Source organism: Lithobates pipiens, unplaced genomic scaffold (genome assembly GCF_037356315.1).
Source record: "Lithobates pipiens isolate NorthernLeopardFrog02 unplaced genomic scaffold, aLitPip1_a1.2 Scaffold_16, whole genome shotgun sequence".
Lineage (NCBI taxonomy): Eukaryota > Metazoa > Chordata > Amphibia > Anura > Ranidae > Lithobates > Lithobates pipiens.
The window spans coordinates 48,717,680-48,732,761 of record NW_027507748.1 but is presented as its reverse complement, the minus strand read 5'-3'; the positions used below and the strand labels follow the sequence as shown (position 1 = coordinate 48,732,761).

General features: G+C 44.9%; 1 protein-coding gene across 2 annotated transcripts in view; it reads right to left on the bottom strand.

The window, feature by feature from the left end:
- Positions 1–15,082, bottom strand: part of SH3BGR (SH3 domain binding glutamate rich protein) — a 123,249-nt gene that overhangs the window by 48,774 nt on the left and 59,393 nt on the right. For both annotated transcript variants that reach the window (XM_077479864.1, XM_077479863.1), the window contains exon 3: positions 13,009–13,089. In XM_077479864.1, the coding sequence (XP_077335990.1) occupies positions 13,009–13,089 (81 nt within the window). The remainder of the gene's footprint in view (positions 1–13,008; positions 13,090–15,082) is intronic.

Below are 15,082 nucleotides of genomic sequence, written 5' to 3'. Positions count from 1 at the left end.
CCAGAAAGGTTTCCCCAGGCCAGGCGACTTTTGCCGTGGCCAATCAGAGAATGAGCTCTGAAAGGGAAACTCCTCGCCAAATTTCTGAAAAAAAATTGGCGTGGGTTCCCCCTCCGAGAGCATACCAGGCCCTTAGGTCTGGTATGGATTCCAAGGGGAACCCCCTATGCCGGCCCCCCACCCTATGTGAATGAGTATGGGGTACAATGTACCCCTACCCATTCACCTGTGAAAAAAAGTAAAAAAAAAAAAAACACAACACAGGGTTAAAATATTTTATTGCACAGCTCCGGGGGTCTTCCGTCTTCGGGGGTCTTCTCGCCGGACTCCTCCGCTATCTTCTTGTAGCTCTTTTGCTAGCGGAGGAGTCCGGCTTTCTTCCTCCCCGCCGGCCTCTTCTTCCGACTTCGGGGGTCTTGTCCCCCTCTTCGGTTCTTCTGCCGGGCCACCATGTTGAGGGCACGCGGCCTGGTACGGCTCAGGAGGGTGGGGGGGCGCCCGCTCGTCCCCACCCCCTTTCCTGGCCGGCCGGGTAGCGTGCTCGGATAAGGGTCTGGTGTGGATCTGGGGGGGACCCCCACGCCGTTTTTTTGGCGTAGGGGGTTCCCCTTGGAATCCATACCAGACCTAAGGGCCTGGTATGCTCTCGGAGGGGGAACCCACGTCAATTTTTTTTTCCGATTACATAAGGGCCGTGTTTTATGAGAAGTGGGAGGGGCCAAAATGGTGGGCGGGGTCATGATGGGCGGGGTCTGGCGCCCCCCATCCAAAAACTTCACCAGCCGCCACTGCTGGGAAGCTCAGTGTGCTGCTGCTGCTTCTCCTCCTCCCAGCTTATGCAGCTGAGAATAGAAGGAATGTCATCACTTATAAAAAAAAAGGGGGGGAAAGGTATTTATAATGTTATTATGTTATTTATATCTATACAAAATGTTTTGCCTTTCATTTTTATTTTAAACTGAATGAGTACTTTGAGTCTCTGACCTGGAAAAAAAGGCTGCATATAAGTACTTCTAACTTTGCTCTGACATTTCTCCACTGCATACTTTAAGGTGGAGAGTTAGCATGTAAAAGCATGGCTCCCAACTGTCCCTGATTTTGAGGGGCTGTCCCTGATTTTGAGGGACTGTCACTGATTTGGAACTAAGTCCCTCTACCCCTCTTTCCTCATTTGTCCCTCATTCCTGTCTGATGGATATACAGTAGTCGTATATAAAATGCACTATTTATCTTTCAAAAAGTGTTTCCCAGTGCAAAACTTTTCATCAGATCTCTAAATTGCTGCATTTGTAAATTTCAAAAGCCATTATAAAGGAATATTAATGGTAATAAAAAGCACTTGTTGGTTTAACCAAATTTTTTGTATAATTCTCCTTTAAGGGGGTGTAGCGGGTGTGTCCTATGCCTAAAAACATTTGCTAATAGTTGTCCCTCGTTCCCATCTCTAAAAGTTGGGAGGTTTGTAAAAGTCTGCTTAGCGAATGACAGTGTCTCCATCTAAGTTGGGAGGAATGGATATATAGCTCGGGTGGAGTATGTGCCTACAGTTTTGGCACAGTGCAGTGCAGAAGAGTCATGAGTAGTTTAAAACAATAGGAGGTCTAATCTGAGTCCTCATTAGAGCAACAGCCTCAGCTTAGAATATAAAGTTTTGTGATTTTCCCCTTCAGTGGAATGCCGCCTGTTCCAGGATAGATGGTAGTTACTAAAACAAAAAAAGAAAAACCCTATTGGTGGCAAAGAAATCTGGACTTGTCCAGCCATGCAAGATGGAATAATGTTTCTCTATAGAATTTGTTATACAAGTTTCCATACAGTAAAAAAAGTTATAGCGACTGAGTCTCTTTATTTCTATTGGACACAGGGTAAGTCTATGCCTAGGGAGCAGAAACAGAGACCAGCTCTGTTGGTAAACAGGTGACGCTCTAGTGAAGGCAGATTGTCTGACTTGACAGTGATAGCAATGGATTCAGGCATGTTCGGATCAAGCCCGCCAGGAAGCCGGCACTGCACACCGCCAATCTTAGGCAACCTGTGTATGTGCAGTTGCCGGTCGGGAAATGCCTCACTGCCTATGATTGGCGGTGCGCAGTCATGGCTTCCTGGCAGGTTCGATCCGAACACACCGGAGCCCATCATTAGACAATGATAAGATGGGTCCCCCTGTGCCTTGGTCATTTTTGGAGTTTAGGCATTCATCACTCCCCGATAGGCCTGTAATACCTGAAAACTGAGGGGTCTCTTATAATCAAGTGGACGTGTGATTCCTGTTGTGGCCCTTAGGCCGAGGAGTGTGAAGCCAGAGCAATAGAACTGGGGTACAGTAGGTCCCAGTGAAGGAACTGGCTTAACAACCCACAGCTAAGGGGGCACTACAAGCATAACAAACTCCCAGTCAGAAATATGAGAGGTTTTTTGCTGATCTGTTTTTTAGAGGAACATGGTCTGAGGCTATCATTTTCATCCTTTTTTCTACATGGAATATTCATGTTTATTTGGCGTCCTAAACAGTGGCATGACCAAGCATGAGCCTGTATCTTCTGCCAAGTGCCCCATGTCTGACCTTCAATTTCTGCATTACTTTATACTGTATCCCATGTGCAGATTCCACTTTCCCTGCTCCTCCATATCTCTCCACATGAGCCAAGCATTCAATGCTTTGAAGTGTGTCCCAAGCCAAAACTTTTATTTTTAATAGAGTGTTGAAGACTTTGGTCAGGTTTTTCCTGCTGTCCAGGGTCTCATTGAGGAGATTAACCTTCAAAACAACATTTTTAGGCTGTACATATGCTTTAAAATATGTTATTGCAGCTGCAATGTTATGCCATTATGCTGCTGAAAGTTATCTCCTATTCCATATTGCTTCCTGGAGCATCAACAAATTGTTAGATCAGGGTTTCTCAACCAGGGTTTCATGAAACACAAGGGTTCCTCCAGAGGTTACTAGGGGTTCCTTGAGCAATGAGCAATTTATGCCTCTCAAATAAATTCCCACTGACACCATTGATCTTTTTAGGTCTGTGTAAGGGGGTAATTCTTCCCAATGACCACAAGTGTAGGGATCATTCTGCCCAAAGACCATCACACTAATGTAACATGAGTTGTAGATATACTGTGTGTGTGTGTGTGTGTGTGTGTGTGTGTGTGTGTATGTATATGTATATATATATATATATATATATATATATATATATATATATATATATATATATATACTCTGTATTCATGTAGCCCATATCTACAGTGCATTCCATGGTGTACTGTTTCTAATACACTTCAGGCAGTGTACACAGTAGCTAATACAGTGTGTACAGTTTCTACTACATGTCTGGTGGTGTACACAGTATACAATACAGTGCAGCCCTTGTACAGTTGCTAATACAGTGCAGGTGGTGTACACAGTATCTAATACAGTGTGTACAGTTTCTACTACACTTCTGGTGGTGGACACAGTATAAAATACAGTGCAGCCATTGTACACTTTCTAATACACTTCAGGCGGTGTATAATACATTGTAGGGGTGTGTTGCAAAACAAAAAATACATCATGTGCGGAAGGCCACCAAGGAGAGGCAGCTGCTTACAGGCCACTAAAAGAGGGCAAGCAGCCTCTATGTGTATAGTCAACAGTGCTGGTCGTGTATATGGTGCATCCTCTGCAGGTGGCCATGGGGCACGCTTTTCCTTTTTTGCTGCTGCTGGCTGTTATTGAGCCACAATATGCAGAAGAGTTGGTGGAGTGGATAACAAAGCCGTCCTCATCCTCTGTCACCCAGGCACAGAGTAGTTTGCCTTCCAACGCAGCTGCCAGAGCGACCTATTACACGGCTCCTTATCCACAGTCACTCCTTCCGTAGGCCCACCTTCATGCATGGAGGAGTCCCCAGAATTATTCAACCACAGTATCGGTTATATGCTGCTGGAGGATGCGCAGCGATTTGAAGGCTCCGATGTTGGTTTACAGGTTGAGGAAGGGAGCAACGTGAGCTTAGAGAGAGGGGGTGCCACAGAAGGACAAGAAACTGGCAGTCATGTTCCACCAGCTGCAGCATACTGCCGAATTTTCTCCAGTGATTGGGAGGGGATGATGAGGTCACTGACCGTACTTGGGTGCATGAGAGAAGAGACGAGGAAATTGAGGAGGCTGCACAACTCCAACGAGGCAGGATGTCCTCTAGGGGGCAGCTTAACACCGCATTACACCACAGAGCTCCGCAGGTGCAGGGTGTTGCTGATTCCCCACTGACTTTTAAAAGTTCCTTGGTGTGGGCCTTTTTCGACACGAGTGCAGCAGATCGCACCATTTCTGTTTGCAACCTATGTCTGAAGTGGATCAGTCTTCAAGCAGCAGTCTTCAAGGGATGGTCTTCAATCCCCAGAAACCAAAGGAGTTGTACCTTGCTGGGAGGAGGTAGTTACGGATAATGTGATCCTTAGTGACCCAGAGGACTCAGAATCGAATGCCTCTGCAAACTGCGCTGCATGGCCTCTCTGATTCTGAAAAGCCTGCAAAAGGACCCTAGGATTCTTGGTATCAAGGAGAGGGAGCATTACTGGCAGGCAACCCTTCTTGATCAACGTTACAAGTGTAAGATTGCAGAACTCATCCTGCCTTCGCAGAGGGAGCAGAGGATGAAACATCTTCAAGAGGCCTTGAAGAAAGGTTTGTGCAATGCATTTCCAGACCCTGGGAGGTTACCATTTCCTGGTGCCTGGACATCGTGTTGCTGAGGCTTCGTTCAGTCAGAAGAAGAGCGGTGGAGAAGGTGGCTGGCTGACCGATGCCTTTAAACAATTTTTCAGTCCTCAGTGCCAAGGTCTGATCGGTTTAAGCAACCATCACCAGCGTCTGCATTATATGGTGCAGGAATATCTAGGCGCAAGAGCAGACTTGGAAACCTTTCCAACAGAGCATCCACTGAGTTACTGGGTCCTGAGGATGGCCCACTGGCCAGAACTTGCTCAGTATGCAACTGAGCTACTGGCCTATCATGCATCCAGCGTGCTTTTGAATGCACATTCAGTGCTGCTGGAGGGTTTTTTAATGGATTAAAGAGTTCGCCTGTCCACAGACTCCGTTGATAGGCTCACATTCATAAAAATGAATCAGTCTTGGATCAGCAGCTATCAAGCACCTGATGCTGATGTAACTGATTGAATTTTCTATGGATCTGACAGGCACACACGCCATCCTGATGGCGGGTCAGGCAGTGGGTGACAGCGGTGAGCTCCTGTGTCCTTCATGGTTCTCTGTCCTTCCATGTGTGTCTTTTTTCCGTTCCGTTAGGGGTCCAATCAGGTTACAGTGCCTTCAGCCAATCAGGTGACAGGTATTAGATCTGCACCTCCTGATTGGCTGAGAGACGGTTCAGTGTTAGAAAAGCAAATATTAATTTGCTTTGCTAGCACACCTGGGTGGACTGTGAGCGCAATGCTCTGCGCTCACAATCCACCTTTTTTGAAGCCTGTTAGAGCCTATGGCTCTAATCAGGTGCTTCAAAAAAACACCCCCACCACTGGAATTCAGGCGCCCAGCGTCCAAAAAGGGGCCGAACGCCTGAATAAGGGGTAGCTACAGTGGCCGTGGATAGATTCATGCAATGCATGAATATGAATCTATCCATTCTACACAGGGGGGGGGGTGGCGCCCATGCACCCTTAATGGACACACCACCCCTGGCTCTAACTGAAAGGGATCTAGCACCTGATTGCACTATTCACTGTCACCACACACTGTTTTGGGACAGAGCCACCTAGTGGCAGACTAGCTTACTGCACCTGCTTACAAGCATGCTTGTCCGTGTGCTGGCAACATATTTTATCCAAGTTGTACACTTTGACCAGTCATTACAGCACTCTGTTATTACTTGGCCAATTCCAATGTGGTTTGTGGGAGGAATGTACCAATAACCCCCATCCCCCCACAGTGCCTTCCAGCCCCTGTCCCATCCAGAGACCCTTGGGCACTTCAAAGACTCCTTTATTATAAGTCCTGCTGATACCAACTTCAGGTCATCTTTTCCTCACACTGACCACTTTTGCCACAGCGTTCTTCCTCCCTCAGATTACCAAACTGGGCCTGAACAAGGGTGGCATCCTTTGTATCAAGGCAGAACATAAGATGTTGCTGAATATTTCAAGACCAGTGACAAGGAGTCACACAAGCAACAGCAAATATCACAGAGGCCAGTATTACACTATATTGTTGCTTTGACGGTTTACTATTATTCATCACTGCCCATGGCAGGGGGTTACTAGAATGTATTGCTGTCTTGGGGAGGTTTTACTCATTGATTGCTCCTTGTAGTGATGATCATTAATAATGAATTGCTGCCTGCTTGGAAGGAATTATAGTGATTTGATGATGACTGCGAACAGTTTGTTATAATTTACTGCTGTAAGAGGAATGATTGTAATCTCTAATAATGTGTGGCTTTCAGGGTGGGGGGCATTCTAATTTAGCAGATTGCCAATCTACTGCAGTTTCAGGGGGTTATCATAATTTATTATCATGTGATATTATTATAATGCTCTGGGTGATAGATATTATTGGCTTGAGTCCATGTTATAATACTGCTAGAGATATTATAATGGTGAATCTATATTCACCCTTCTTTAAACAATGAGAAGGGGGGGCTGTGAGAAAACACAGGTGGGACTTTAAATGAGGCACATAGCTAGTGTGCCTCCATCCCTGGTACAAAGTAATGGAAAAGGGGATTTGGCACTTTGAATGAGGTTATAGACATGGTGGGGGTATGTTTGAAGGAAACACATGTTTATTAACATGGAGGATAAATGAGTAAAGATATCTGGGTCATAGTGTTGCGCATAAAATTGCATACATATTATGGACAACAGAGACACATAGTCATATCAACTTGGAAACGCATGACAATATGGCAAATACATATATATAACATGGTACATCAAGGATACAAAATTATATCAACTTAGAAGCACATGATAGCATTGAAAATGAATGAGCAATTCCCATGAATTCATATATGTATACAGTGGTGTGAAAAAGTGTTTGCCCCCTTCCTCATTTCCTGTTCCTTTGCATGTTTGTCACACTTAAGTGTTTCGGAACATCAAACCAATTTAAACAATAGTCAAGGACAACACAAGTAAACACAAAATGCAATTTGTAAATGAAGGTGTTTATTATTAAAGGTGAAAAAAAATCCAAACCATCATGGCCCTGTGTGAAAAAGTGATTGCCCCCTAAACCTAATAACTGGTTGGGCCACCCTTAGCAGCAACAACTGCAACCAAGCATTTGCGATAACGTGCAATGAGGCTTTTACAGCGTCCTGGAGCAATTTTGGCCCACTCATCTTTGCAGAATTGTCCTAATTCAGTTACATTAGAGGGTTTTCGAGCATGAACGGCCTTTTTAAGGTCATACCACAACATCTCAATAAGATTCAGGTCAGGACTTTGGCTAGGTCACTCCAAAGTCTTCATTTTGTTTTTCTTCAGCCATTCGGTGGTGGACTTGCTGGTGTGTTTAGGATCATTGTCCTGCTGCAGAACCCAAGTTCGTTTCAGCTTGAGTACACGAACAGATGGTCGGACATTCTCCTTCAGGATCTCTTGATAGACAGCAGAATTCATAGTTCCTTTTATCACGGCAAGTCTTCCAGGTCCTGAAGCAGCAAAACAGCCCCAGACCATCACACTACCACCACCATATTTTACTGTTGGTATAATGTTCTTTTTATGAAATGCAGTGTTCCTTCTACGCCAGATATACTTGGACACACACCTTCCAAAGAGTTCCACTTTTGTCTCATCGGTCCACAGAATGTTGTCCCAAAAGTCTTGGGGATCATCAAGATGTGTTGTGGAGAAATTGAGACGAGCTTTGATGTTCTTTTTGCTCAGCAGTGGTTTTCTCCTTGGAACTCTGCCATGCAGGCCATTTTTGCCCAGTCTTTTCCTGATGGTGGAGGCATGAACGCTGACCTTAACTGAGGCAAGTGAGGCCTGCAGTTCCTTGGACGTTGTTGTGGGGTCTTTTGTGACCTCTTGGATGAGTCGTCGCTGCGCTCGTGGGGTAATTTTGGGCGGCCGGCCACTCCTGGGAAGGTTCACCACTGTTCCATGTCTTCGCCATTTGTGGATAATGGCTCTCACTGTGGTTCGCTGGATTCCCAAAGCTTTGGAAATGGCTTTATAACCCTTTCCAGACTGATAGATCTCAATTACTTTCTTTCTCAATTGTTCCTGAATTTCTTTGGGTCTCGGCATGATGTGTAGCTTTTAGGCTGGGTTCACACTGCTGCGGGGGGGAGATCCGGATGTGATTCGCACCGCACTGCAGTGCAAATCACATCGGATCTCTGTAGCGATGCGAGTTCAGCCATACAGATAGTATGGCTGAATTCGCATCGCTCCCGCAGCAAACTCGCACAGGACCCTTTTTTTGGTCCGCAGCAGAATCGGATCGCATGGGTGTTCACACCATGCGATCCGATTCCTGTGCGAGTGTGCAGATCGCACTGCGATATGCGGACGGATCTGGGGGTGTCATTAAGATTTCATTGACACTCCCAGCAGTCCGCATAGGGCAGTGTGAACTGCCGGCGGGAGTCATGCGATGCGGGAAAACGCCGCGGATTCGCGGCGTTCCCGCATCGCTATAGTGTGAACCTAGCCTCAAGGATCTTCTGGTGGACCTTACTGTGTCAAGCAGCTCCTATTTAAGTGATGCCTTGATTGTGAACAGGTGTGGCAATAATCAGGCCTGGGTGTGGCTAGAGAAATTGAACTCGGGTGTGGACAACCACAGTTATAGTATGTTTTAACAAGGGGGGCAATCACTTTTTCACTCAGGGCTATGATGGTTTGGATTTTTTTTCACCTTTAATAATAAACACCTTCATTTACAAATTGCATTTTGTGTTTACTTGTGTTGTCCTTGACTATTGTTTAAATTGGTTTGATGTTCCGAAACACTTAAGTGTGACAAACATGCAAAGGAACAGATAATGAGGAAGGGGGCAAACACTTTTTCACACCACTGTACATGGGGGGGTTACATTAGGGGCATTACACGGAGGGGTACATTGGGGGCATTACACTGGAGGGTATTTACACAGGGGGGGATACACTGCAGGGGTTTTATACTGTGGGGATTTACACCAGGGAATACAATGGTGCAAGGAGTTACGCGTGGGAGTAATGGGGAGGGGGGATTTATACTGGGGGAATTTACACTATGGGAGATTAAACTGAGAGGATTTACATGGGGGAGGGGGAATTACACTGTTACACTGTGAGGATTTACATTGGGAGGGATATACACTTGGGGGATTCCACTGGGCTGCTCAGTCTTAAATGCCTGGGTCTATTTTTTGTCCCAGCCTGGGTGACACCATTAAGAAGGAAATGATATCCAACCTTGATGGTGTCACCCCCATCCATGACAGTGCATAGATTGGCACACTGGCATAAACCACAACATTTACAGGGGCCGGTTTGGGGTGCGCATCGTGATTGTGCGCTGCCATCCCGAAACTAGCCTGCCCAATGCCCTGGAGAGCACTGTGGCAGTCTAGACAGAAGAGAGCCCGATGCACTAGCCTGCTCAGTGTCTACTACTCTGTTCTGCTCCTGCTGTCACTTGGCAGCGGCAGGACAGAGCATTGCTGCAGGCTAGGGGGGAGTGCTATGCTAATGTGCTAGCCTGCTCAGTGTCCCAGCTTGCTCGGGGACTGGGGGGGGACACCATATTTTACCACACCAGGTGACACCAACCCTAGTGACGCCACTGGCCTGACCATGACAGAGAGAACTGGGAGGACTGTTTTGAAGATAGTACGAGCATACTACACCCCCCCCCCCCCAGAGGTTGCATGAGATATTTCCTCAGAGATCTCCAGTGTCCCCACTGTATTACAGGTCCTGGCTCTTACTTTCATATGTTTTCGAGCTGTTGAAGGGTGGCTCGGTTTTGGATGGAGGTGCTTGAGGTAATTAACCTTCTGCAGCTGACCCTCCCTATCTCCACTACTCTGGCGTTGTTGGGTATCTCGGATGATGAACAAAGACACAGATATACAAAACTATTAATCTCTTATCTTTTGTACTATGCCAAGAGGGAGATTATTCTGAAGTGGAACGCATATATTGACATATATTTTTCGGAATTGCCCTAAAATGTTCGACAGAGTGTGGCAGCCTTGGAAGGTTGATTCAAGCTGAACTAGTGGTACCACCCTGACTGGCTTGACATACAATTTGCTGTTGGTGGAAGGCTTTCATTAACAAGTTCATTAAAGAGTAACTTCTGCTATTTTTTCCTTGTTCCACGCCAATGTCTTAACCTCCCTGGCGGTATGATTATTTCGGATTTTAGGTGCTGAAAGCGGTACCATTATTTTGCATGGAAATTTTGTGTTTTATATTGTAGGCCTGTAATTCTTAGGAATAACTCATCCCGGGTATGATAGTAGTTTGAAACACGAAATCATAAATTATAATATAATAAATAACTATAAATAATTATGAACAAGTAATAATATAATAATAATAAAAAAATATTCAATAATGTAATCAAATCAAAAACACTGAAATTTGCTCAGTTGCAGAATTGTTGCTGTCATTAGATTTAGTGTTTGATGAATTTCCCCAAAAATCGATATCGCTCAATTCTGCAAGTGATTATAATTTATTATCACTGTTTTCTAGCTGGTCTATAACCACTTTTGACATAAAGGGACACTTTTTGGTTGCTATGGACAATCTCCAAATTCCAGGCAGAAAAAACAGTTTTTATAATATAAAACTACATGCAGGTCACTGGACAGACCCCTAGGGACAAAGGAGGTGTGTAATTTTTTTTATACAGTACTGTAATCTGTAAGACCCCAGCGAGTTTTGTGGTGCTATAAAGGCTTCCACCCAACCAAGTCAGAGAGGTTGAGGCTTCTAAGGAGGTCAAGGCCAAGAACAGGAGGACTCATTCTATCCAGCTACTACTACGGCGGTAGCGCTACATAATTGTACTTTTAACCCATTGTAACCAGGAAGGAGAATTAAGGGAAATTCCAAATTTTGGAGTTGTCTTCAGAACAATAGGTGAGAAGAAACCTTCCTTGGGCTCGTTCACAGGTGTAGATTATGAAGAATGAAGTAATGCTCACTAAATGCTCCCATAGCAATTATGATGTGTTTATGACGTGTTTTCATTGTGTTTAAGAAGCATTGAAATTGCTTCATGATTCCTTGATAAATGCCCAATGAAAATGTTGCTTTTCTAGTGGAAAGTGCTTATACGCTGGGCCATTTTTAAGGCAGGGCAAAAGGGGCAGCTGCACTGGGCCCTGTCATTGTTGTGGGGCCCAAAGCAGCTGCCTCATACTTGCCTACTATCCTGGTCTAATTTCCCTTGGTCCTTGAATTTTTAGTCCCGTGCTGTGTCCTGATATCTCAGTGTGATGTGCTGCTACTAATTCTGCCCAGCTCTGCCCTTTTGTTGTGTACAGATGACTCGCCTGTAGACCCTGTGTTTACAAGTAAATTACCGGCATTCATAAATATTGGCGGCATTCATGTAATTAGCGGCGACCGACGGCATTGATATGTATATCATGCCCCCTGAGGTCATAGCTACAATAATCTCTAGCAGCCAAACAAGCAGAAATCATGCGCTGTAACCTCTAGCAACTAACTAGTGAGTCATAATGTGTGCTGTAATCTCTAGCAACTAATCAGGGAGTCGTAATGTGGGCTGTAACCTCTAGCAACCAGCCAGTGAGCGTTAATGATACACTGTAACCTCTTGCAACCGATCACAATAGCTGCCTGATCTGATTCAGTAAACTGATTTTGAGTCTAGCTGCTATTTATTGTATGTCTCAGAGCAGGTGGAGAGGGAAAATGCATGGGAGGGGCCCCCAAGAAAAGTTTTGCCCACGGTCCAATCAATATTAAAGACGGCCCTGCTTATAGAACAAGTGATGTGGAGGAAATGATTTACCTTGAGGCGTGGTTAGGTTGTAGTGTGATAGCAGGCACTTTCTGAATTCTCTACACGATGGATTCATATACCTTGATCTCTTTTCCACTGGCAATAATGCTCAATGCCTGTGCTCCTACCTGGCACTGTCAGTATTGCTGACTAGCTTGATGCCACACAGTTGTTCTGTATTAAGTGGAAGTGGCTGGAGCTGCTTCTTCTCTGTTAATCTCCAGTGCATTCTGGGATACAGGAGCCTCCATTGCCTCTCCCCCAGTGCCCAGCTAACACTTTATAAATGCTTCACCAACACACAATTAGTGCTATAGGTGCTGTTAAGGTGAGGTTACAGAGCAATACCATTGAAATCAATTGAGGCGGCTGACAATCGTCTATGCCTCATGAAAGTGACACGCTGCTTAATTTTTAACTCAACACAATGCTACTAGTCCTGTGTGAGCAGCACTATGTGGTGCCCATTGTAATATTAAAGTGGTTTGCAAACCCTTACAACACACTTTCACCTACAGGTAAGCCTAGAATAACGTAATTAATGTAACTTTGCCCAACCGTGCCTTTCTGCCAACGTGCATATGCCGACAGCGGTCACCAAGTGGTTAATGCTTTTTGCAGAAACTACAGTCCATTTAACATGATTTCCTATATGACACGTTCACATCTATGCTTTTTTTTCCAGTCGCTGCGTTTTTGGCAAGGCTTAGGGACTTTTTTAAAAGCAAAGATGTTTTGGTTCAATAGACTTCAATGGAGAAGCTGCAGAACAGCATGTAGTGAGTTTTTGCCATGATTTTACCATGATTTGTGTTTTGCATCTTTTATTCCCCCCCAACAACAAATTGGCCAAAAAAAGCATAAAAAATGCAAAATGCATCAAAAAATTTGTCAAAAACGTGTGCAAAAACACGAAATGCACAGCTAAAACCACGCAGAAAGGATCAAAAGCAAACTGCATAGGTGTGAACCGAGCCATAGAGTAATTTAAAACACACCTAGCTACATGCACCATATCACTCATTTACCTTTGCAGATTTAGGTGGAGCCAGACCAAAAAATACATAGATTTCATTCCCTTCTTTGGCATCAAAGAAAGACTCAAAGTCCTGAAAATAGACAAAATCAAAGATCAATGGGTATAATATCAACAAATAACATTCTTTTTTCATACATCAGAGATTTTTAAAAACATTTATGAGAACATTTCATACAAAAATTAAGACAATAGAGTTGAAGAAGTTCAGAAAATATAATCCTATATACTGTAATTAAGCAATCAACTGGAATTTTTCTGCAATCATTTGCCCAACATGGTATCCAGTGAAGAATGATGGACCTTAATGTTTGTTTATTATCATCTTGATCTGTTTCTGTAAAGCTGTACATAGCCAAAACTATAATGTCCCATACACACGGTCGGACATTCCGGCCACAAAATCCGTCTGATTTTTTCTGTCGGATTTTGGCCGAAACTTGTCTTGCATACACACGGTAGCACAAAGTTGTTGGAAAATCCGATCGTTCGGAACGAGGTGACGTTATACATGTACGACGGGACTACGTAGAGGCCAGTAGCCAATAGATTTCGTCTCCAAATCTTTTCTGAGCATGCTTGGCACTTTGTGCGTTGGAATTCTCTACACGCGATCGGAAAAGGTCAGATCGGATTTTGTTGACGGAAAATTTTAGATCCATCTCTCAAACTTTTTCCGTCGGAAATTCCGACAAGCCCACACACGATCGGATTTTCTGACAACATAATCCGATATGACTTTTTCCGTCTGAATTTCTGACCATGTGTATGGGGCATTAGGGCCCTTTCAGTTTTTCAGGACCTCTCCATTCATTTCTTCGGACCCTCCATTCACCCCTATGGAGCGGCGGATGTCAGCAGTGACATGTCCGCTGATATCCACCACTATCCGATCCTGTCCGCAAAATTACAGACAGTCCTATTTTCCATCAGTCTGGCGGATTGGATCGGATGAAAACAGGCAGGTGGTTCGTTTTTCACCCTATCTCCCCATAGAGAGCAGGACTGGATCTGTCTCCACTCTGCACAGTGAATGGACACGGACCTGTCATCCTCCTGCTCAGCGGGATCAGTGGAGCGATCCCCCGCTAAGCAGGCGGATCCCGCAAAACAGAGGTGCCCATGTGAAAGGGGCCTTAGATATAGACACCCTATGTATAGCGCTACCCCCACAGGAGCCGCTTGAGTATGTTTGTTGTGTACTCTGCCTCTCTTGGCACACCTGGCAATAGTTTCAGTGCAATGATCAATGAAACACACACATTATGATAAAACATAGAAATTGTCTTTACTGCAACATTGCTTTGGAAAAGTAACAGACAGTAACAGTATATACATTCAAGTAATCAACTGGAGAGCAACAACTGAGATTAAGAGCAATATAGCTCAATACTATATTCAGGCTGCTTTCAAACCTGAGAATGTCCCCAAGAGCAGAGGCACACTTAAATGGCAAATGACTCACAATATGACACTTTATATCGTATTGGTTATCTCTATTCAAATTTGGCTCTGAGTCCAGGAAGGAGGAGAGCAGAAGACTGACCCTCTTTAAGATGGCTTTCACACCAAGCTGCAGGGGGCATCGGCCGTAAAGCGGCGCTATTTTTACCGCCGCTTTACCATAGTTTTAGCACCACTATTTGGCTGCTAGCGGGCGGTTTTAACCCCCCGCTAGCGGCCGAAAAGGGGTTAAATCACCGGAGCGGCGTTTTGCCGGCGGTATCGCAGCACTGCCCCATGGATTTCAATGGGGAGCAGTGGTGGAGGAGCGGTGAGTTCACAGCTCCTTCACGGCTCCAAAGAAGCTGCTGGCAGGACTTTTTATGACATCCTCTGGCTTTCACACTGGATTGAATGGAGTCCGGTTTTTTTAGGGTCGCTATAAGGGTGCTATTTTTAGCGCTGTAGCACCTGAAAAATGCTGGCAGTGTGAAAGGGGTCTATGTCAGACCTCTCTCTTCTGTCTCCTGATACCACAGGCCCAACTACAAACACTGTATTCAAAACAACATTCAATGGATCAGGCCCCAAACTGTCCCATATGACACTAGTAACTTCAGTCC